This window comes from Sander vitreus, chromosome 14, assembly GCF_031162955.1.
Source record: "Sander vitreus isolate 19-12246 chromosome 14, sanVit1, whole genome shotgun sequence".
Classification (NCBI taxonomy): Eukaryota; Metazoa; Chordata; class Actinopteri; order Perciformes; family Percidae; genus Sander; species Sander vitreus.
Window position 1 is genome coordinate 10,421,778 of NC_135868.1, and position 23,555 is coordinate 10,445,332.

Below are 23,555 nucleotides of genomic sequence, written 5' to 3' on the forward strand. Positions count from 1 at the left end.
GTATCATGGCTCCATTCATGCTGCCTTTTTATTGTGGTGGTGCACACGCGTGCGTGAACATACTCTGAGTTGATTGAACCAACTCATATCAGCTGTTCTGGAACCGAAAACTCAGAGTTTCCCATCTCAGGGTAAATCAAGTTTGTTAAACCTCCTTCCTGAAACGGGCCCCTGTTTTGTTTGGAATTTACTTGGAATGTCAACAGAAGTGACCATGCAGGAACTCATAGTGCACCTTTTAATTAACATCAGTATAAAATACAAGATGTAGGGGCGACCTCTAGCTCACCCAGTAAGAGCGTGTGCCCCATGTAGGCTGGGTCCTTTGCAGCGACCCGGGTTTGAGTCAGACCTGCGGCCCTTTTCTGCGTGTCATCCCCCATCTCTCTCCCATACTTTCCTGTCTATCCACTGCTATCAAATAAAGGGAAAAGACCCAAAACATAATCTTAAAAAAAGATGCTAATTTACATCTGTAGTTCCAAGACCGGTAACAAAAACAGAACATTACCAGAACAATATATAGATACAAGTTTACAATACACAAGTAGAGGAGAACAAAATACATTATGCCGTATGTGTACTTCAGTAAATATTGCTATCAGTTAAATTCAACTTAATATTATTAATATTAATATTAAAGTAACCAAAATGTGTGGTTATAAATAAATGTGTTTATGTGTAAAAAATTACACCTACTATATTCACATATACATTATTATTAATTTCGTTTTTGTATTATTTTTGTGACATTTTATAGATGGATAGATGAATACATTCTTTTGAATAGATAGACTTTAGTAGATAGTTGACAGTAATCATGAGGGAAAATGACAGGAATTAATATGTGATATAGGAATCGAACCTGGGATTTAACAGTTACATGGTATGCATCTGCTGGCTCACTAACTAATAAGTAGCTGCACATGTGATCTTCTCTTTCCCTTCCTCAGCTCCCTCATGGGCTTCCTCCCACCAGCCTTAGCCTGGAGACAGAAGTAGAGAAACAGTTTTTGCGGGACGCGGCCTGGCTTCCAATTCACGACACAGACTTTGCCTTCCAGAAGTTTCTCAAGTACGTATTCCTTACCATGTGCTTTAGAGTTGGTGCAGTTTGCTAAAATGTAATGTGCATAATTGATTTTTGTACACATTTGATAAAACCGTATATTAACCCCTTGATTGAATTTTAATTCCCTGCACTTCCAGAAATGTTGCCTTAGGGACGAATAAATCAAAGTAGCCAGTGTATGAAATAAAAATGAGACTTAAAGAAGAATAAGATATGACTCATGAGCTGATATTTTCCTGTCTGGACGCGTACACGGCCCATCCATTATAGGATTATTCAGACACATTTTAAATAAACACTTTCCTAGTGCTGACACAAAACAAAATAAATACATAAAGGATACACATATAAAATTAACAATTCAACACAAAAACTAAATAAATACAAGGAGTAGAAAATAAGCAGATTAGGCAAATATTGTTTATAGGATATTTTTTTTAAACAACCATATGTATCTGAGGAAGATGTAACTGTTGTGTCCTCGTCTTCACCAGGGTGACTCAGAGAAAAGTTAATGTTGATTCTCTAATCAACTGCAGTCCATCTTCACTTCACTCCGGTGTCTCTGTTGTCAGAGATCCAACCACAGGGATGCTGCTGGACTTCACAGAGGTAGCTCACAAACACACTGGCCCACTCTTCCCATTGTACTGTTATTAGTTTAACTGTTTATAAAGAATAATGTCATCCAGAGTCGATCAACAGAATATTAAGCTGCAACAGTTATGAGAATCAAGTAATGGTTTCATTAATTTTGTTAAGCAAAAATTATAAAAATGCACTTGCTCCAGTTTCTCAGGGGTGAATATTTTTTTGTTTTCCATCTTAGTAAACTGCATATCTTTGTTTTGGACTGTCTGTTAGATGAAAAAAAGGAATTTCAGTATGTAAACTTGCGCTTTGGAAAATTGTGGTGGGCATGTTTTACTATTTTCTGATATTTTATAGACCAAAGGACTAATATAATAATATTGAAATAATAAAATGAATTGTTAGTTGCACCCTTAATCATGCCATCCTGTTTTACAAACTGTTAGAAATGATCCTACTGAGACGAACATATGGTATAACTATATTATTGAAGAATCCATCCATGAATCCATCCAATTCAGCTACTTTTTGGGGTCTGTTTTGTCATTAATTCATCTTTAGGTGTTACTGGAGAACACAAGCCTGTCAGCAAAGAACTCGCTTTCATTACAACGCCAACCCGGGCCTCCTTCAGAGAGCCTTCGAGGAAGCAACACCAACTACCCCTTCCTCCCCGGTGAGATAGATTCATTCAAAGCGTTTTCTCTTCAGTCATTTACGTAGTCTTCCTTTAGTTGCAAGTCAGGTGTTTTCACTGTGTCTTTATTACCTAACAATATATTTGTTGTGATGGTGTTCTTCACAGGAGGAATGGAGGAGCTTACTCTGGACCAAATCCAGAAGAAATCTGAGCTGGAGGAGGATATAGACTTTGAGAATGGTGATTTTTAAATTTTGACTTGCAGTGTTGCAAAATACTTGTTATTTCAGCTCTTTATGGTTGAATTTGTCATTTTTTTTCCTTCCCTCGAAGATTTACTCAGAATCCCACCTGGACTTAAAGTGGGGATGGACTTCACTGACAAAGGTTAGATATTTTCATTTATAATGCAAAAATAATAATGATATAAATTATAATTATTTACTATATATATATATATATATATAATTTTTCTATTTAATTATTATTATTTTTATTTTATTTTTTGTATCCTGAAGATGCCAAGATTGCAAAGGCAGAGGTCAACCTCATGTCCCTCCTGTCCACATTGAATGACATCACTTACTTGCAACCTGAGGCAGAGGAGAAAGAGGAAGGCAAAGGAAGTAAAGAAGCTCCCAAACTACCCAGAACAAACAGCCTTGAAGACCTGGGCATCAAGGTACTGCAGTTTGTTTGTTTTCTCCTCTCTGAAATGATACTCAACACGAAAATGGTTAACTGTGAAAAGTAACATTTCTTCCCTCAGATATTAAATATATATTAGTTTAGTTTCACTATAGAAATGTAGAAAAATGCAATTTAATTACGTGTTATGTTAAATCGAACAGTTTTGAAAACAGATCTGGATACACGCAGGACTGCTGGTGTTTGAGTTATTACTATCGTGGTTGTCAAATGCATGTTTTTTTTTTTAAACTTACTGAAGAAAAGAAAAAGATGAAAATAAAGTCCATAAAAACATTGGAAATAAAACACTGTATGTCTTCGTCATGCTAATAAAGAGTACAGGCCAGCAAGCTTGTGTGCATTAATCAAAATGTACAGATGTTTGACATATTTGTAGTGTATTTTTGACTTAAAATGATCAGATTTATCAGAACATGTATGGTTAACCTTTATTGTATACGTTTGCATGATGAGATGAAAGTGTAATGCAGAAATCTGTTTGTCATTTGAATCTTCATAGTGGCTCTCGACTGTTTTCAATTACTGCAGGTATTCTACATGTAGGAAAAATATGCAGTCTGAGTAATATGTCGACTGGTTCATTTTTCAAACCAAAACTCAATCACGAAGCAATGCAGCCCTGTCTTTTCCAAACCACAGTAGTACTGTTATAGATACAATCTCAATTCCAAGTTCCAACTATGCTATGCTAAGTTCCAACTAACTATGCTATTCCATCTGGCTAAACATGAACTGCACTGAAATCTGGTTCTCCTCCTCTGTCTTCAGGATGTTGTGTCATCCTCGACTCCCTCAGAGAAAGGAAAGGATGACAAATCAAAGCCAAAAGAGAACTCCGAGGAAAATAAGAAATGGGCCATCCCTGTCAACATAACTTCACCCTGCGATGATTTCTATAAACGTATCCCCAACCCAGCTTTCAAGGTTAGTATTCTAGAAATCATCCAGTTAAAAATGCTATAATGTATTTTTCTTTATATTCAGTCTTCAAAACATCACACATTCCCACCATATGTATTTGTTGTCTCTGTATATGTGATGAATCCAACGTGAAAATCTGCTGATCATCCTGTGATAAGTGATCTGTCTCTCTGCCCCTCATCTGCTCCAGTGGCCGTTTGAGCTGGATGTCTTCCAGAAACAGGCTGTGCTGAGACTGGAGGCTCACGACTCTGTGTTTGTAGCCGCACACACATCAGCTGGCAAAACAGTGGTGGCCGAATACGCCATCGCTCTCTCACAGAAACACATGACAAGGTGTGAATTTGTTGGCACAAATCAGTTTTCTCTGCCCTCACTGTGTCTTTGTCTGTCTGTCTGTCTGTCTGTCTGTGTGTGCGCGCGCATGCACAACTAAGCTTAACACACTTCTAGTAATATTGAAGTTTGTGTTTAAAGTTTTTACTGGATATGTTGAAAGAGACTTATGAGATAAAGAGCTTGGATAACTTCACAGATGAGCAGGTAATCATTCAACATGTCCAAAAACATGAAAAATGACCAAATTAGAGAAACTTTAGCATCAGCATGCTTTCTATCAAGCTCCGATGAAGGCAACGAACATATCAGCTCATTAAAATAAAGTAACTGCATGTCATTGTGGAGTGCTTATGCTTTCTCTGCATGTTGTTCTACTTGTTTTCTACGTAGAGATATAATGTTTTTACCACCAACAGTGAGGAATGTAGTATATATTAAAAAGGACTAACAAGTATCTTAACAGTATCAACATTTCTTTCTTCTTTTGTGTTTATTTTAATAGATTTTCTGTATGTGCATATTCTATTCTGATCCTCTTTCTAATCTTGTGTTTTGATAGGACCATCTACACCTCTCCCATCAAAGCCCTGTCCAATCAGAAGTTCAGAGACTTTAAAAACACCTTTGGAGATGTTGGACTTCTGACGGGCGACGTGCAGCTTAGTCCTGAATCTTCATGCCTCATCATGACCACTGAGATCCTCCGGTACTCTGGCTGTTTGTTTTAGATTATAAATTCATGTTTTTAATAAAACCGAAAGAGCTTGTTAGATTTCTTGCTCTTGCTCTCTTCCAGGTCCATGCTTTACAACGGATCAGAGGTCATCAGAGACTTGGAGTGGGTGATCTTTGACGAGGTTCACTACATCAACGATGCTGAGGTCAGGAACGACCCCAACTGCTTTCTGTATTTTTCATTGATTCATTTTACTGTTTAAGTCAAGACTAATGGTTTTTCCTCTTTTCTATTACCGTCCCTTGGTTTTTCCTCAGAGAGGGGTTGTGTGGGAGGAGGTTTTGATTATGCTCCCCGATCACGTCAGTATCATTCTCCTTAGCGCCACAGTTCCAAATGCTCTGGAGTTTAGCGACTGGATCGGGTAGGTGCACTCAATACAAGAGAGTATTTATCAAAATAAGAGCACATCTTCTAATATTTATTGCATTTTGTATCCTTTGAACATTTCCCTCACTCCCCCATACATTTTTTTTTTAAATTCCTAGTCGTATAAAGAAGAAGCATATTTACGTGATCAGCACAATGAAGAGACCTGTGCCTTTGGAGCATTATCTGTACACTGGAAACAGCACCAAGACTCAGAAAGAGATGTTCCTGCTGATGGATGCTACAGGAAACTTCCTCACTAAAGGGTACAAGAAGAAAGTTTTGCAGTACTCCCAATTATTTTAGTCCAGAAAGCGATTTCTCATAAAGAAAGCTGTGTTTGTTGTTCAGGTACTACGCAGCTGTCGATGCCAAAAAGGAGCGCACCAGCAAACATGCCCAATCCTTTGGCACGAAGAGTACTTCTCACAACACCTCAGCTAGTCAGGTAACTCCTTTCTTTTCTTTTCCTTGATTTTTCTCTTACAACATCTTGCTTCATATTCTCATCCCCCTCTGCATTTTTTCCCCTACAGGACCGATCGGTGTGGCTCACTCTCCTGCACTTCCTGTCCCAGCGGCAGCAGACGCCTGTGGTTGCGTTCACGTTCTCTCGGACACGATGTGACGACAACGCCCGCTCGCTGGACTCCATGGACATGACCACCTCCATAGAGAAGGCCGAGATCCACTCTTTCTTCCAGAAGAGCCTGAGTCGCCTCCGAGGAGGAGACCGACAGCTGCCTCAGGTAATGAACGGCCGGCTTAGCCCTCAGATTTTCTCGCCTCAGGCTTTTATTATAGACGGCATCCTGAAGGGATGATGAATTTTCTTTTAATATTAATATTTAATGGTAATTTGGCTCAGACAGCTCCCCTAGGTACAATGTATCGATCACAAGGGAAGGCTAGGAAAAATATTCTCTATTTTGATGGTACATACACTGCACCGGGCAACTAATGTGCCATCGCTTGCCCACTGCGGTTTAAAGCTGCGCAAATCAATATTTTTATATCAAGAATGGATCATATTCAATGTGTTATGTGAAAGGGGTGGTTCGTAGTAACAAAACCACACAGAATTATTACTTGACTCCCCTCAGCATTTTAGTTTCTTTCAGCTCATTATTTGGGTTTACTGTTTTGGTTCAATCTCACAGCTCTTATCAGCATTGTTTTCAGCTAAAAAGCTCTAAAACCCCTGAACAAGAGCTCTTATAACTTAAAAAAGAGCTATAAAAACCCACTCTACACTACCTGCCTAGCATTAGATGTCAGACAGACAGAGTTTGTGACGAGCTGGTGAACACAGTGGATCATTTAGCACTACTTCCATCAGGAGATGGTGGACACAAAAACAGAGCTTAAAAGAAGTTTTAAAGAAGATTGATATTATTATGACATTTTAAAGTCTGTGTTTTGCAATCATGTCCTGTATGCAAGGAAGTGTCAATATCTCACACCAGAATCTGATTTTGGCCAAATGAATATATGAATTGTGTACAGTAATAGTAATCTCTGTAATGGGCAAACAAGCAATCATTTAAAACAACCATCAATGTTGAAGCCTAGGCCAATCTCCAAAAAAGCATGTACACATAGAAAACACATAAAATATATTATAATTATATTATATAACACACTAAATATATATATTAAATATATAAGCACATAGCTAAACATAGCTTCTTTTTTTTCATTTAAAGTCAGGTCTGAGTCAAATGGTACACCCAACCCTAGATGTGTCTGTATGAAGTTAAGTCTTAATGTTCTATTAACAATAAAGTCAACCACAATATGTGATTGTAACACATACAAATGCCATGTTTAGATCTTGGTCATGAGGGACCTGTTGAAGAGGGGAATAGCGGTCCATCATAGCGGGATCCTGCCGATTCTAAAGGAGGTCATTGAGATGCTCTTCTCCCGAGGTCTCGTAAAGGTGAGTCTGAATGGTTCATTAATAAGGAGAGACGATATATCAACCTTTTTTAAAATTCAAGTGTGGTACTGTCAAAAAGATAGAAACACTATGTATCTGTTATTTCAAGAATAATCTGCAAATACACGTTAGCCCACAGACGGTTAAAACAATACTCCTGCATCTCTCAGGTGCTGTTTGCCACAGAGACATTTGCAATGGGAGTAAACATGCCTGCCAGGACTGTGGTGTTTGACAGCATCAGGAAACACGACGGGACCGGCTTTAGAAATCTGCTGCCAGGTTTGGCGCTCTCCGTCTCTGTCTTCGTTTCCTCCCTTTCATCTGAGCTCGTTTATATAGGAGGAGTCAAAGTTAAGGGGAAAACAAAAATAGTTTATTTTTGTTATCTTTTGAATTTGTTCTTGGTTCAGGTGAGTATATTCAGATGGCGGGCAGAGCAGGCAGGAGAGGTCTGGACGCCACAGGCACTGTCATCATTCTGTGTAAAGCCGGAGTTCAGGAGATGTCAGATCTGCGTGTGATGATGCTGGTAAGGTCCATGTTTAAACAGCAGTTTATATATCATTTGGTGTGGTATGAAATCTCCTTCTAAAGGTCAATATTGCAAGATATGTATAATCTCTTAAAAGCAAAGCCTCCTGTATATTTTGGCAGTGTTTCAAGGTGAAGTGTTACACGCTGAGTTAGTCATTTAATATTTGACAGCACAGTTGGGTGAGCTCTTTAACTCACTTCCACTTTGAGAGAAATCTTTTGATTTAATGTGCTCGTCAACAGAAATAATTCTCCTTCCTTTCAACTGGGAGCTTTATCTTCTTGACTAAAAGTGCTCTTTTCTTTCCCAATTATTGTCAAGGTATGTATGTTTACATTGGCAAACTTTATATGGATTTAAATATAAAGGCAAATGAAATTGCTGGCACTAAAGGATAAGTCTAGTTGATTTTCAATATTTTCCTTTTTGTCAACAATTTTGTCCCATGAAAATACCAAAACCAACAATGACTTGATCCTGAAATGGATTCCGAGCAATGGTTTCAGAGATTGCCTTAACGGTGATATATATGGAAAATCTTACCACTTAGTTGTACACTGACATCATCCTTTTTGTCTGGCTCAGGGTAAACCCACCACACTCCAGTCCCAGTTCAGACTGACCTACACGATGATCCTTAACCTGCTGCGAGTCGAAGCCCTCCGCGTGACCGACATGATGAGGAGGAGCTTTTCTGAAAGCCACAGGGACACTCAGGTAATGTACACCTGCAGAAAAACAACAGATTGGATCATAAATGCTGTATACGGCAAATGTAAAAAGTAGACAACATAGAAACATTACATGCAGTTTCAAAAAGTAATGTTCTCCTCGCTCCTCTCTCTTGCATCTTCCCTGAGTCACGACAACTGCCAATTCTGTTATAAAAGCTCTTCCTTTCCTCGCCTCTTCTTCTCATCCTTCTCTTTTTCCGCCTGCTGTAGGCCCATGAAAAGAGGATCAGCGAGTTGAAGAAGATGGTGTCTTCTCTGCCTCCTCTGGACACAGAAGGCCAGCTGTCCGACATGTTGCCCTACTACCACACCGTGACGGAGCTACGAACCACCACTGAGGCCCTCCAGGTAAACACGACAAAGTTCATATTCATACAGCTTCAATCTGCTGCTTGCTACATTTGCTCACCGCTGTCTCTGGTTTTAGTGCGCCATTCTGGAGTCTGTCAACGGGCTGAAAGCTCTGTCTGTGGGTCGAGTTGTGCTGGTGAACAACAAGCAGCATCTTAACGCCTTGGGAGTTATCCTACAGGTAGGTGTGTGTTAATGTGTGTGTTTTTCATGGTCAGCAGACAAAGACATGAACACTCTCTAAGACTCATCACACTGTACACATATCAATCTTAACTGCTTTCTAAAACCCTGCAAAGTGGGCCTAAGGCCTGCTGTTCTAAATCCAAGCATTAAAATACATTTATTTTTTTGATAGGGGCATTTCAAGTTAACAGACTGTCATACTGTCTGTCAAGTGGTGTAAAATAAACTAGAGTGCTGATGTTCTGAGGAGTTTCTAGCTATTGGTTGATTTATTTATTTAATTTTTATATATCTAGCTAAATCCCATTGAGGTTGCAAACCTCTTTTGCAAGGGAGACCTGGCTGAGATGGCTGCCTAAAACGTTGAGTTGAGAAACTTTAAATTAAAGAAGAGCAAATAGATGAAGAACATACTATTGGCAAAAGGGATACATGTTCGGGACAGAAAGTCTAGTAAAGATTTTCTTAAGGTAATTTGGTACAGGTCAAACAATCACATAAGTCTCTACACATAAGAAAAGAAAGAAACTAATGTAAAACTATGTAAGTCACTTTAGTAGGCACCCAGGATGCTCAGTGGGGTTGTGTAGGACTGGAGCCGATCCCAGCATGCAGTGGGCAGGCGACACTTAAGCTGGATGGATCACCAGTCTGTTGCAGGGCTGACACACTCAGACATTTGGGGCTTTCCGACCGGAGGGATTTTTGCAGTTCTTAGAACTAAACGTTCCTAGAACACTTTTTTTAGACAGGAAAAATTTGGGGATTTTTAAGTTCCTCTGACCTCAGTAGCGTACGTTTTTAGCTCCTACTCCAGGGCAGGGTCTTTTCCCTTTTCCCTTTTCCTAGGTGTACTTGATTGGTCAAACTTATAAGTCACGCCCACTGCCAACTCGGAAACTTGCAGACAGAGCAACAACGGTACATTTTTAACAATTTTCACCATCTTATTCATCATTAAATTCACTTCTGACAACGTTTTAGGCGAGAAATTAACTGTTTAGATTTTCGAATATAGGCAGTCTTGCGAAAATTGATGCCGAATTGACAATTTGCTTCAAAGTTTTCGGAGTTCAGAAGCTCCTTCAAGTGAGGCGACAGCCAGCAGGCGCCTGCCCCAGCCTCTATCTCGTCGCTCGGCCAGTCATGCTCAGACACCTCGCTGTGAGCTGGAGGTCTCTCAGACCGCTCTCGTAAATAAGAGGCTTTTATTTCGCCATTGACGGTTCATTTGTTTAAATATCACAACACACGTCCATCATAAGATTAACGGGAACCTGTGGTTAACAGGAGCACCCATTTGGAAGCCCACACATGGAAAAAAAAAAAAAAAAACATGTTCCTGATTCCTACACCCATCTCTTGATATCTACTCCTGTCCTCTCTTAATGCCAGGTGTCCAGTGACTCTGTAAATCGCACCTTCACAGCTCTCGTCATCTGTGAGAAGGGCAACGAGGAAGGAGAAGGGGAAGGAAAAGCAAACAACAACACTTTCCCTCACTTCTACAACACAGCTCTCTTTATACCTGAAGGTTAGACATGACGTACATTTACGTTTCAGTCATTTTCATGAGGTTTTCACAGAGTCATTTGCAGTGAGTGTAACAGAAGTGTAAGCATGTATGATGGTTCCCTTGCTCCTTTTGTTTTTGTCAGGCCCTTGCAGCCACACAGTGCAGAAGTTGAAGCTTCAGGACATCTCAGCCATCACAGTAAAAACCCTCAAAGTGATTCCAGACAGGATCATCGACAACTACAACAAGAGGCAACAGCCGCGATTCAGGTGTGTGTGTGTGTGTGTGTGAGAGACCTTTCCCCATAGAAATAGAATGAGAGTAGAACAGACTAGTTAGCCCCTACAATGGTCATAGTTCTTTGCAATGGCAACGGTGCACATAAACGTGGCCACCGCTCTGACCATCATGCTCGTCTCATTCTATTTCTCTGGGTTTTACGCTATTCTGCTGACTGACAGTTGGGGGCAGTGAAGACCCAAGAAACATAGCATGCACTGTTTGTTTACAAGAAAACCCCTTCCCAGTGCATCTTAAGGCTTTAAAGTCCAACAAACATAAGCCAGCCAATATGCAAAATAAAAGCCCTCACCCTCTCGTGCTTCAGGCTTGACCCTCCGGGCCAAGCCATCTCCACGGCAACCCAGGAGCTCCTGCGGTTGGCCGAGGCCAACCCCAGCGGCATAGCGACCCTCGACCCCGTGAACGACCTCCAGTTGAAGAGCGTCGATGTGGTGGAGGACTCCATGAGAGTCCGTGTGCTGCAAGACATCATCAGAGAGTTCAACTGCATCCACTCGCCCACCTTCGCAGAGCAGGTGTGTGTTTGTTGGTTGATGTATTTAACTGCTGAGAGAGCACTCTTTTTAAGTTCTTTCTTCATCAGATAAATGATGAGGCAAGTGTTTCATTTCACTGTTACTTTTTTAAGACATTACATTATTTTGTGTCGCAATTGCATATTTATGCTAGCCTGACAAGCCAGACCCACACCAAGATGTTGGGTCTGGGAACTCACCATTGACAGGGCTCAATCCGAGGGGCAGGATAAACGGTTGTCTTTCAAATTCCCTCTGCACGCAATAGGATAGCGCTACAACCAGGCAGAGCAACGCTAATTGAGAGATTCAACTTTTGCCGTATCCGGTCGGCAAAACATCGAACACATCTTCCTTTTTTTAAGAATGACTTCAGTGCCATTCTTTGTTCTTTTCTCAAAGAAAAGCTTAACTCCAGGTCTTCCAGAAGACCGCTGTTCCCAGCAGCAGCAGCCATAAGCCCGCCCACCGACTCTATACACGATGTGATTGGCCTGACTAGAGTTTGGTTTTTCCAGCTCGCAAGCCAACGGAGAGTGCCTTGACCCCCCTGGCTGCAAATTAAATTTGCTGCCACTAGGGTGGTCTAGATATCTAGGTTATATTTATGCAGCTAATAACATCATACCCTTACATAAGACACTTAACAATTGGCCCTATTCTGATGCCCCCTTTATTTCTCCCAGCATCAGTTTCCTTTTATACTTTCATCATTTCTCATCTAGTTTCAAAATAATAACATCAAACTCCACCACAATAGTTCTGCTTTTGTGTTTGCGTATCTTGTCTTCTTGGCAGCTTCATTGAGGAGATAAGATGCAAGAATCGGAGCCGGCTGTTTCTATAATTGCCCATATATAGGCTCATAGCTGCAGCTCATCACTGTCTCACTGTGTGTCGTTTAAACTATTTTACTCTCTTTCTCTCTCTCACACACACACACACACACACACACACACACACACACACACAAAGGCTTTAATTACTTTGCAAGATAACAAGCTTACTTGTAGTATCACTGTCTCCTCTCATCACTGTAGATTCATACTTTCTTGTGTCTTTATGAAACATAGTGGGTATTATAAAGCGGTGGTTAATGCAGTATGCTTTACAATGCAAGCTGTTAGTATACAGTAATTGGCCTCTGTGGGTTTTTGTAACATATTCACTCCTCTGTGCTGTCAATGACAGTACAATAGGCAATGTTTTCCTCTCTTGGTTATTTTGTTGCACTGAAATCAGGTCAAGTGCTGCAGTACTGTTGTATACTAAGTTAAGTAACGTGTGTGTGTGTGTGTGTGTGTGTGTGTGTGTGTGTGTGTGTGTGTGTGTCAGTTTGCTCTTGTTAAGGAGAGGATGAGTATGCAGGAGGAGCTGGACCGGCTGCTTTTCCTGGTGTCGGACCAGTCTCTGTCTCTCCTGCCTGAATACCACCAGAGGATCAAGGTTTGGATCAGACGTTTGACTCGCTGTCCTGACCTGTTTCTGCCAGGGCGTTTTTTATTTTCGAGATATGTTTTAGTCTGGCCTACAAACTTTTACTTTTTAAAAGGTGTTTTGCCATTTCAAAGAGGAATAGTTTTTTAATTGCAGCCCGATTCAGCTTGATTGATCCTGACTGAACAAACGCACTGAGAGGTTTATTTCCCCGCTGCTCTGCCTCAGGTGCTGCAGTCCCTCCAGTACGTTGACAGCAGCGGGGCGGTGCAGCTGAAAGGCCGCGTAGCCTGTCAGATCAGCAGCCACGAGCTGCTGCTGACCGAGCTGCTGTTCGAGAACGTCCTGAGCCCGCTGGCGCCCGAGGACAGCGCCGCTCTGTTGTCCTGTTTGGTCTTCACACAGAACACACAGGTGGAGCCGCACATTACCAACACACTAAAGGAGGTAAGGAGGAAGTGGTTCATTCGTGCTTGTATCTCATGAAAAGCACAGATATTTAAGTGACAGTCATGATGTGTGTACTGACATACTGTACAGACTTTGCCTCCTCCATGGGTGACTCACACTCGCTCTTGCTATCACATTTTACATTCTCTCCCTGCAGAAATGACAATAAGGGCACTTCACCTGACTCATCCCAGTCACTCGCTCAGTTATTAATTTACTCTCGTCTGACTCTGTCAAACTTCCCTCTGCTGTGCCAGTGTGTGTTGTGAACGGCCCCTGATACATGAAAGTGCTTTATGAGGGCCTGAATTAGTGATGAACCAAGCTTTGTAGACCTGCAATAGGAGGGCAGACGCGCCATGGTATGGTTTGTAAAACAGATTTCTTGAACATCACATAGAAGCAAGAGTGATGTATTTAAGGGAGGCTTGTAATACTAAAATCTCTTTCAAGCATAACTTACTCTTTCCCATATGTTCACTATCTCTCTCTCTCACTCTCTCTGTCTCTCTTTGTCTTTTTCTTACAGGGCATCGATCGGGTGCTGTCGGTGGCCAAGCGTATCGGAGAGCTGCAGAGGGATTGTGGGATATCACAGACAGCTGAGGAGTTTGTTGGCCAGTTCAAGTTTGGCCTGACAGAGGTGGTGTACTGCTGGGCCAGAGGCATGGTGAGGTTTTACTCTTTGTTGTTGCACTTGCTTTTGACCCCATTTACACCTGGTATTATACTGCTATTTTTGTCTGGATGAGAACTCACGGCACTAAACCATATTTACATATCAAGATTAGTACTACTTTTAAATTTAAAAGTAAAAGTAGATTTACTATTAAATGTTTCTTGTGTTGTGTTCAAGATCTCTGCTAGGTGTAAATATAAGCTGTGCTGTTTGTTCTTATTCTTAAAAAAAATACCGGCCAAACCAGTTCAAAAGTCACTTAACTCCACCTCTTCCTGAGATCTCAAGCAAGCTGGCAAAAAGCTACAGACAACCTTTAACCTGAGACATGCCATATTTGTTGCCAGCTCTGCCTACCTCATTTTTTATTTTGTGGCCTTATAACGAAGCATGCAGAATCCAGCTAACAAGAACACTGATTATAACAAGTGTTAATGAAAAGGCACGTTGTCAGAGGTCATTAATCAGATAATCTATTAAAACAGCAACTAACAATTGTTTTTATAATCAAATAATCTGCTGATTATTCCATCCTATCAATTCCAATTGATATATTTAAATATATTTTTGTATTATACTGTATGAGATGTCAAAGCATGAGTTCAGGTTAGTTTTGTCCATCTAATTTTTTATTTATTATTAGCTTGGTTTGGTTTGATTGTTTAAAATACTTTTTAAAATACACTGCAGCAGATTTTACTAAATGAAAAGAGACAGACTATGTATTTCCTTCTGAACTCTTTCCCTGCTTGTTGCATCATTCACCATCTCACCATGTCATGTCTCACCTTCTCTGGAATCCATCCTCCTCCTGTCTCGCTCCTGCTGTCCCATCACAGCCGTTCGCAGAGATCGCCCAGCTGACGGACGTCCAGGAGGGCACGGTGGTCCGCTGCATCCAGCGCCTGGACGAGGTGCTGAAGGAGGTGCGACAGGCTGCCCGCATTGTGGGAGACTCCGTCCTGGGGAGCAAGATGGAGAAAGCCTCCTTGGCCATCCGCAGGGACATCGTCTTCACCGCCTCCCTCTACACCCACTGAGAGAAGGGTGAATGAGAGATCTGCCTGCAGCCAAGTGTTTCTTTGTTCGAAAGGTGTGAGAAAGATGGGGATACAAGTGGGGGAGGTAAAAAGATGGTTTATGTTAACAATTTCTATATGTGCCTATAAGACATGTTGATGTTTACATGAAAACTCCTGACCATTAAAAAGGGAATGATTTTAACCAACAGACCAAAGTACAGACTGTGGGAATGAAATCTGGATTGTAATGTATTGTACAGTAATAAAAATCTGTATTTCAAAATGACATGTTTGTTTGTCTCTGATATTTGTAGAAATTAAAATGATAGGAGATGTTTGCAAATGTTTGGTTGCATGCGTCATATCCAGTGTATTCTCCTGGCTTTTCTGACATCCTGTAAACACCTCGAGGGAAAATCTGCCATCTGAGGATAACATGCCTGCGAGGAAAAACTGAGGTGGTGAAATGTCACGCGAGGAAAGAAATCCGTGGTTCTTTGTTGAGCTGTGATGGGATGCTCCAGCACAGTGCATGTGCAGTTTCGCAGTCCGGGCTGTCGCTTTAAGACAACGATAGCTTTGAGTCTGATTAATTCAATGTAAGGCGACGCGTTAGTGGAGAAACCTTATTAGCCGCACAAAGAGAAAGGAGAGGAGGCGCACTGTGCGCTGGAAGAGAATTGGGTTTACTCTTAACACTTGGAAGTTATCATAATAAAAGCGTGGGTGTTTTTAAAATGAGGACATCTTGAGGATGGATTGTTTGGAGTAAAAGTCTGCATCATCGCGCACGAAAGGAGGGATTTTTCCACCACCAGCTTGGAGTAAAAATACCATAAGTGGAGGACAGAAGATCGGAAGGCATGTCGTCGGAAAAACACGGTGAGGTGTTTTAATTGTGTAAAATGTGGCGTATTTTAAAGCCTAATTGGCAGCCTAATTGAGCCACTTCTTCTTAACCCTCTTTAAGATGTGAGAATTTGGTTATTTTTTAAATGGACATCGTTTTGTTTCATCCGCGGATACATATCAGGCTGACGAGATCTTTTTGTCCAGCTCCCCGCTTGTCAATATCTCCATCCGCTATTTATCTGCACAGCGGTGTTTCTATAGGATGATGCACCGCTGTGTGGGTGCAGACTGGCGAGCAAAAAGCACCATAGAGCCTCTTATTATATCCATGGGTTCCTTAATAGAGAGTTTAAAGTGACATTATTAGACTTTATGTGATTGTATTTATATCACAAGCAGGTTATTTTATTTATTTTACTGCTTAAAATATATATTTATGTAACAGGGTACTTTACAATTTATTATGGGGTTATTGTTATTTTTTCCTTTGTGTCTCATTATCATCATTATCCACAGGCCTACGTATATCTCTCCTGACTATAGACATCAGTGTGGGTGTTCTCTGCGCGTGCACGCCTTCATTTGCGCGTGTTAGCAGCCTTATTAATAATCCTTAACGTCTGATGCACTGAAACAAAAAGCAATTTTGTCTTGTCTTTCCAGTTTTCTCTTCCATTTTAGGATGTTAATGTGCCAATGAAGGCGCTCAAACAGCAGCTTCACAGTAAAGAATAACATAATAAAGGTCATAATGAAAAGCATAAAGTTGCACTGGTACATTACAGGAGACTGCAGACTGTAAACCTTCTGTTGTCTCGTGCGTAAATCAACCCTGTGTGGCCCATAATCCATCATTGATGCAAAAAAAAAAGCAGCACCGACAGTATAATTTAGTTATTCATGAGGATGCAGAACATTGTCAATACTGTAGGGATATGATATCTTGCAGATGTCTGAGTGGGAATGGTTTTGGTTCATGTAAAATTCAGTACAGCTCAGTGTTATGTATTTGAAAAAATATTCATTCAGTTGTCATAGTTCACCCTGCTGCTTCCCTCTAACCTGGGGTTAAATTACACCTGCAATAACAAATGAAAATCTGCAGTACTGTGTTTATTCCTACTATCCTTAAAGGCTAAATACAGGCACTAGCAGCTACTTATTTTGTCACCAGGAAAGGATGTCTTAAATATTATATAGGCCTACAACATTTTTATAACATTTCATCCAGTTACTTTTACTACAAAATGTCTCCTGTTCCTTAATATGTAATTGTTAATAATTAGGGCACTAATTTAAGTTCCTACTCTTCACTGCAGAATAAACTGTGGACACAAAGTGCCCTCTGTTGCAAATCTGGGATGTATGAATAAAATTGACCTGACCTGTCAAACACAGGTGTATAATAACATTACTACATTCATTTTAGGTCCCAGTATGCACAGTGTTGAGCATTCTGGTTCACTGGATTAAGCAGAACAAGCATGAATGTTATTAGTTACACTTGTGTGCTTTTCCTGCTACTACAAGTCAAAATGTTCCCTGTCCCAGTCTGTTCAATTTCTATTTGGTTCAACCAAACAAACTTTTTTTAAAAATTAGTTTTGGTAAAAGTCCATATTTTCAATTTGCCTGCTGAAATCTAACGTTCCAGTTGTAACAATTAAAACGTTGCTTAGAAACTACTATTCAAAAATAAGTATTTAACAACTAATATGTAATAACATTATAGCTAGAGTTGGATCAATAGGGACTTTTAGCCCAATGTTTAAGGTATTATAGCTCAATATAATTCAATAAACCTGCCATTTTATATTCCTTGTACATAGTTATTCTCAACAGTATTACCTGTATATAGAGCCACTACAACTCAACAATGTGCAATACCCAGAAGTGGAATATCTCATCTATCTATTCTGTGCAATGACAATAAAGCAATTCTATTGTATTGTATTCTATTAGTCTTAAGAAGTGAGGAGCAAAAAGCAAATGTTAAATTACCTCTAAAAACGTATAAATCAGTCATTTTACTTTGATTAATGATGCATGATAGCTATTCATGCAGTTTATCTCTGGCAGCTGGCAGCACACACCTACAACTTGGCTTTTATTTGTGAATTTGGTGCTTTTTTTACTGGAAATACCTGCTGCATCACCTGATGTATCGCAAGTGTTGTTTAAAGCCAATGTTTAGAACATGTCACATGTTACCTATTTTAAATTGGAAATCCAGCACTCCCTAGCTTCTTTCTTCTGTTTAATCCTATTTTGACAGATGTTGGATACATGGAGAAACACCAACGTTTTGTCTCTCGTGTTTGCCAAGCAGCTCTTCACGTCATGCCCTTTTTTTATGATTAACACATTTTGTTTAACTTTAACACAACACACAAAACATACAATTTGCAACATGAACATACCCCCCTTCGACATCACTACCCACACAGACAAAAATCCAGAAAAGATAACACGGACACAACTACAATATTCAAGACCATACAACAAAATAACAAAATTGACAATAAACTATAAACCAAATAAACATATGTCTAAATGACAACACCATAAGCCCATCATACTCTCCCTCCAGAAAGCTTAAGTACTTTCCCCATTTTCTAGTGTAGACATCCAATCTGGAAAACCGTTTGTATGACATTTTTTCTAATGCCGCCACCCTAGCCATCTCACAAGCCCACTCTTGAATTGATGGCACATCATGCCCTTTCAAAGGTGTCCCTTCCCTCTTGCTCGCTCCTTTCCCCTCTTGTCTGTTTCTGGTCCATGTCCTGCTTCTTAGTTGTGACGGAGTCAGGGACTCTTATGTAAAGCTGGTCCCCGAGCACAAGTTGTCATCACTCATCACTCAGCTGCTCTGCTCTGTAAACTGCCTCCTGCTCTCTCCTTCCTCTGTCCCATCAAATCCTTCCTCCTCCATCCTCACCTCCATCTATCTCCATCTTCACTCTTCCTCCCTCCTCATGTCCCTGTCAAACTGGATTACCGTACCCTCGGCCACTTCCCTGCTGTGAAAACACGACACCCCATCAGTCATTTTCAACGTTAAACAAACACAAAGGGAGCAGAGGTGTGAGCATCAAATGTTCAAACGCAGGATGCTTCAGACACATGAAGTTCTCCATCTCAGAAATGCCACATTTCTTTCTTTTTTGGGGCATTTTTAGGCCTTTATTATGACAGGACAGCTTAGACATGAAAGGGCAGAGAGAAGGGAATGACATGCAGCAAAGGGCCGCAGGTCGGAGGTGAATCTGCTGCCGCTGCGTTGAGGACTGAGCCTCTGTATATTTGCGCGCGCTCTACCAGGTGAGCTACCCAGGCGCCCAGAAATGCCACATTTCTAACTGCTAATAAACATTGTTTTTGAAGGGAGGAGAGAAAAAGGCCTTTTCTTCTCTGGAGGTGAAAATGTCAATCCCTGTCATCATTAGCACACAGACTACAAGGGTTTTCTGTCTTTGTGAATGCTGTTTGAAGTCTTGCTGAGGAGCTGTGGTTTGTGTAATTGTTTCTCCCCCCCAACAGTGAGATAAGACATATTACATTCAACATGCGGACAAATGTGTAACAGTGCTCGAGTTAGATAACATGCGCTCACTCTCACATCTGTTTCTTCTCTTGCTCTTCCTCTGCTTTTTCTATTTGTGATTCCTCTCCTACCTGCTTTGTGCTTATCTTTTCTCCGTCTTCCTCTTCATCTCTCAGGTCTCGATGACTCTGGCCGTCAGACCATGCAGCCTCCTCCGTACCTCCCCGGCCCTCAAGACCCAAACGTACCTCATCATCCCAACATGCAGCCTGCACCGGGCACCCAACCCAACTACCCTCCTCCGCCTCCTCCACCAGGCTCAGATGGATATCTCCAAGAAACCCAGTTCCACTGCGGCTCGCTGGGTCCCCAGGGGGCCCCGCAGGGCTACGCGGTCCAGACCCAGGGCCCTGGAGGCACCATGCCTCACGCACCTGTAGGATACATCCATCCGGGCTACCCGCTTCAGCTGCAGCCCTGCACAGCTTACGTACCCGTCTACCCCATGGCATCGGTGAGTCAGAGACGTGTAAAGTGCTTTTAAAGATTGTACGTCTGAATTACACCAGTCTCTGTTCTATTGTCATGTTTTCCATCCTACATACTTTATTTTACAGGTCCATAGTTTCATAATAATTAACTAGGAAGTTTGCAATTTGGTACTAATTATAGGGAAAGTACAGTGTTCTGTTATCTCAGTTGTTTGTTGTTTTCAGTTTGTATAGGTGTTGATTTTCAAAGGAATTTCTTTTAAAGAAAAGCTCCATTGTCTCTAGTTTTCCCTATAATTAGTACACAATTACATACAGTACTTCTTTCCAGGAAACTTCATCGGAAATTATTAAAACATTATCAGAAAAACTACAAACCTGTAAAATAAAGTGTTCCCTTTATTTTATGTCAAACTCTGTTATATGTCTTCTAAACTATACATTTGTTGCAGTATGTTGTCAAAGATGTTGTGGCATATCACACGTATATCTCGTTTACAATTTAAAGCAACTTTAAGTACATTTTTTATTTTAAGAATTTTATTAAAAAACTGTTTGCAGCAATGTTTCTAACAGCTAACGTGATCAATGTTGATTTTTAAGGACAAACCGATACATAGGCATCCAGTAGAATATTCACTGACAGGTAGTCTATATCCACGACGTTCCACTTCCGGGATTGTTCAGGTGCTGCCCGGAAATTCTGACAGGTAACAGGAAAGGCTAACTTTATTTGTTACATTTCAAACACCAGTTAATTCAAAGTGATATATGTAAGACACTGAAACTAAAAACAACAGAATATGACATAAATGACATTTGGTAACCATTGTGAGATGATTAACAACATAGTAAAAAAAACAACTTCTGCAACGCAAAAAAGTGACTTTTTAAGTGTGTGCTTTTTTACTTGTCAAATAATAGTGGAACAAACTGCAAAATCCCCGATTTCCCTCCTTTGTTGCATGTCATCTCTATCTCCCCTCATTTCCTGTCATCTCTCTGCTGTTGGCTATCTATTAAAGGCATAGATATCCCAAAACAACAATGAAAAAATGAGAAGGGAACATCCGTCTTTGTCGCTCACATTTCATAGAAATATGCAAGCTGAGACGAGGGGATGTGAGTAGGCATTGCTTTGGTATTAAAACAGGTTGTGCACCAGTGCTCAGGATAATTAATAGATGCTATTGTACCCTTTACTTATTCATTAATTTTGTACAAAAATAAATCTAGCTGCACATGTTTACACAGTAAATAAAACCATCCACACCACCCCCCTGAAGTAAACTGAAAGTGGTGTAATTAGGCCCCAAAATGTGATTGAGTCATCAAAAAACTGACAGTGCTTTTGTGCTACCACAAGTCTCACCACCAAGAGCACTGAATTGAAAACAAGAGTTCCACCTCACCAGTCTATTTTTAAAAAACATTTTTATTCAATCCCTGGCAGTATAATTGATGTTGGTGTGCATACATTCTTGTGTACGGGACTACTGGAGGGTGGGGAAAATGTAATCAAGAGCAAACTCACTGAACCATCTTGCAGGCTAAGCTGTAATCTCACAAATGAATCATACATTTTTAGACATTTCTGATGAAGCTACGACATGCACGACTCTTTAATACATGCAACAGAGACTGTGCTCGTGCAGCTGTCCTCCTCTTTGACTGTGTCACCTTGTTCCTGTGTCTTTGGAGTGGAAAGTGCTTTGTAAGCTGTTCTACAACAGCTCTTCTGTTTTTAAATAGCACTAGTACTTACTCTCTGTCTTTTTCTCTCCCTCTGTTTAGGGTCAACCCTACATGCCAGCCGGAGGAGGCCACCCAGGGATTCTACCGGGCCAGAATTACCCCATGCAAATGCCACCCAGCATCACCCTAATGGACCGTCGACCGCCACACGACTACCTGCCCATCGCTGTGCTCACCACCGTTTGCTGCTTCTGGCCAACAGGCATCATCGCGATCATCAAGGCAGTGCAGGTTAATGCCACTTCATCATTCATCTTTTGATCCTTGAGCATAATGTCACATTTACCAGGGATACTGTTGTGTGAACGGATTCTAGAGTCATTTCGCCCTTCATTTTATTTTCAGAAGTGTACTTGCCTTTTACAAAGACACTGTGATAAACAAAGTTACAGTATGCAGAAAAGTAAGATACTATAAATCACACTTATTTTAGTCACATTAAGATTGAGTGTTTTGGGAAAATGTCATGTTTGTATCCATGCTATCGCCATGACTCTAGGGATCTAGGTCATGTAATTCGGTCCACCACTTTGGTCCAGACTGAATTATCTCAACAACTATTTAATAGATTGCCATGTAATGTTGTACAAGATGGTCATGGCGTCCACAGGATGAATCCTAATGACTTTGGTGATCCCTTGACTTTTCTTCTGCCGCTAAAGTTTTTTTTTTATTGTACACATAATTGTGTTAATACAGGTGATTTTTCAAACAAACTATATATTTTGTGTCAAAATTAGCTTGAATGTGGCCGCTTGGAATTTTTTTGTTCAGTTCTCCGGCCCCTCCCTGTCAAAGACGAAATAGGCAAGACTCTGTAGTGTATAACTGATGTTGACACCATATGTTTTCAATTGTTTTAAATTATGCAGAATAAGGAAACATAGTCAGCAGAGGAAGGAAACTGCCACCACAGGATTTATATTACACATTTAAAGAGAATTCATCTTGGGTCAGTGCACCACCATTACACCTAAAGTGCAATGACAATTATACCACCTCTGCATTAAAAGGCACAGTTTGGTATCTTGGTTAAGTTAAGTTAAGCGTGATGTGAGAAATGTAAAGGCTCAGTCTGGTGGCTCTCATACCTCACACTGCCTGTTGTTTGCCTCTGTAATGGTAGAATGTGCTGACCAACATAGACAGACCACATTACGTAACTGCACCATTGTCGGCGCAACGGTATTGAATGGATTTTTTCCTCTGGGCCTGCTCAGCTGGCTTTGAGTTAAGTTGAGCTGACAAGGCATGGACCAACCGGTCTGAGCTTTATATGTTGTGTGGAGTGGCCTCTTTCTGCACATTTAGGCTGTGCTGCAGTGAATCGATCCATTCATGGTGTTTTAGACTTTCTCCTGCTCCCACTCATGCATCTTCTTGTTACATAACATATTTTCTAATTTTTCTTTTCTCCCACACACCCATCCCCTCCCTCCTGCACCACTTAGGTACGCACAGCGATATCCAGAGGGGACATGGTGACGGCGGAAATAGCCTCCCGCGAGGCACGCAACTTCTCATTCATCAGCCTGGCTGTTGGCATCGCCTCCATTGTGCTGTGCACCATCCTCACCGTGGTTGTCATCATTGCCTCGCAGCACCACGATGACGACTGGGAGCCGTAACTCCACGCAGCGCCAGACAGATGGGAAATCATGGCATTTATTAGCTAGCTAACTACTCTCAATCATTTGGAGGTGCACTGAGAATGCACACAAACTGCTACTGCATTGCTGGCTCTCTGTGTACAGCTACACACACACACACACACACACACACACACACACACACACACACACACACACACACACACACACACACACACACACACACACTCACTCACTCACTCACTCAC

At 40.9% G+C, this 23,555-nt stretch overlaps 2 protein-coding genes across 4 annotated transcripts in view; both read left to right on the plus strand.

Annotated features, from left to right (window-relative positions):
- Nucleotides 1-15,338, plus strand: part of skic2 (SKI2 subunit of superkiller complex) — a 20,876-nt gene extending 5,538 nt beyond the window's left edge. For all 3 annotated transcript variants that reach the window (XM_078268524.1, XM_078268523.1, XM_078268522.1), the window contains exons 3-29: nt 954-1,075; nt 1,567-1,684; nt 2,225-2,339; nt 2,469-2,543; nt 2,637-2,690; nt 2,822-2,985; nt 3,783-3,938; nt 4,126-4,271; nt 4,834-4,980; nt 5,071-5,155; nt 5,268-5,374; nt 5,499-5,645; nt 5,731-5,827; nt 5,916-6,128; nt 7,211-7,321; nt 7,492-7,603; nt 7,735-7,853; nt 8,445-8,576; nt 8,804-8,941; nt 9,021-9,125; nt 10,526-10,664; nt 10,789-10,915; nt 11,254-11,464; nt 12,800-12,910; nt 13,130-13,348; nt 13,881-14,021; nt 14,870-15,338. In XM_078268524.1, coding sequence (XP_078124650.1) covers nt 954-1,075; nt 1,567-1,684; nt 2,225-2,339; nt 2,469-2,543; nt 2,637-2,690; nt 2,822-2,985; nt 3,783-3,938; nt 4,126-4,271; nt 4,834-4,980; nt 5,071-5,155; nt 5,268-5,374; nt 5,499-5,645; nt 5,731-5,827; nt 5,916-6,128; nt 7,211-7,321; nt 7,492-7,603; nt 7,735-7,853; nt 8,445-8,576; nt 8,804-8,941; nt 9,021-9,125; nt 10,526-10,664; nt 10,789-10,915; nt 11,254-11,464; nt 12,800-12,910; nt 13,130-13,348; nt 13,881-14,021; nt 14,870-15,070 — 3,612 coding nt within the window. In that variant the 3' untranslated portion in view covers nt 15,071-15,338. The remainder of the gene's footprint in view (nt 1-953; nt 1,076-1,566; nt 1,685-2,224; nt 2,340-2,468; nt 2,544-2,636; nt 2,691-2,821; nt 2,986-3,782; nt 3,939-4,125; nt 4,272-4,833; nt 4,981-5,070; nt 5,156-5,267; nt 5,375-5,498; nt 5,646-5,730; nt 5,828-5,915; nt 6,129-7,210; nt 7,322-7,491; nt 7,604-7,734; nt 7,854-8,444; nt 8,577-8,803; nt 8,942-9,020; nt 9,126-10,525; nt 10,665-10,788; nt 10,916-11,253; nt 11,465-12,799; nt 12,911-13,129; nt 13,349-13,880; nt 14,022-14,869) is intronic.
- A 577-nt stretch (nt 15,339-15,915) lies between these two features.
- On the plus strand, nt 15,916-23,325 carry prrt1 (proline-rich transmembrane protein 1). The gene is made up of 4 exons (XM_078267104.1): nt 15,916-15,934; nt 19,628-19,965; nt 21,737-21,928; nt 23,149-23,325. The coding sequence occupies exons 1-4, from the start codon at nt 15,916-15,918 to the stop codon at nt 23,323-23,325; spliced, it is 726 nt and encodes a 241-aa protein (XP_078123230.1).
- Nucleotides 23,326-23,555: the final 230 nt, after the last annotated feature.

Coding starts and splice junctions, on each gene's coding strand:
- prrt1 (XM_078267104.1), top strand. Junction 19,966..21,736: donor CCGTCTACCCCATGGCATCG/GTGAGTCAGAGA, acceptor CCCTCTGTTTAG/GGTCAACCCTACATGCCAGC. Junction 21,929..23,148: donor CGATCATCAAGGCAGTGCAG/GTTAATGCCACT, acceptor TGCACCACTTAG/GTACGCACAGCGATATCCAG.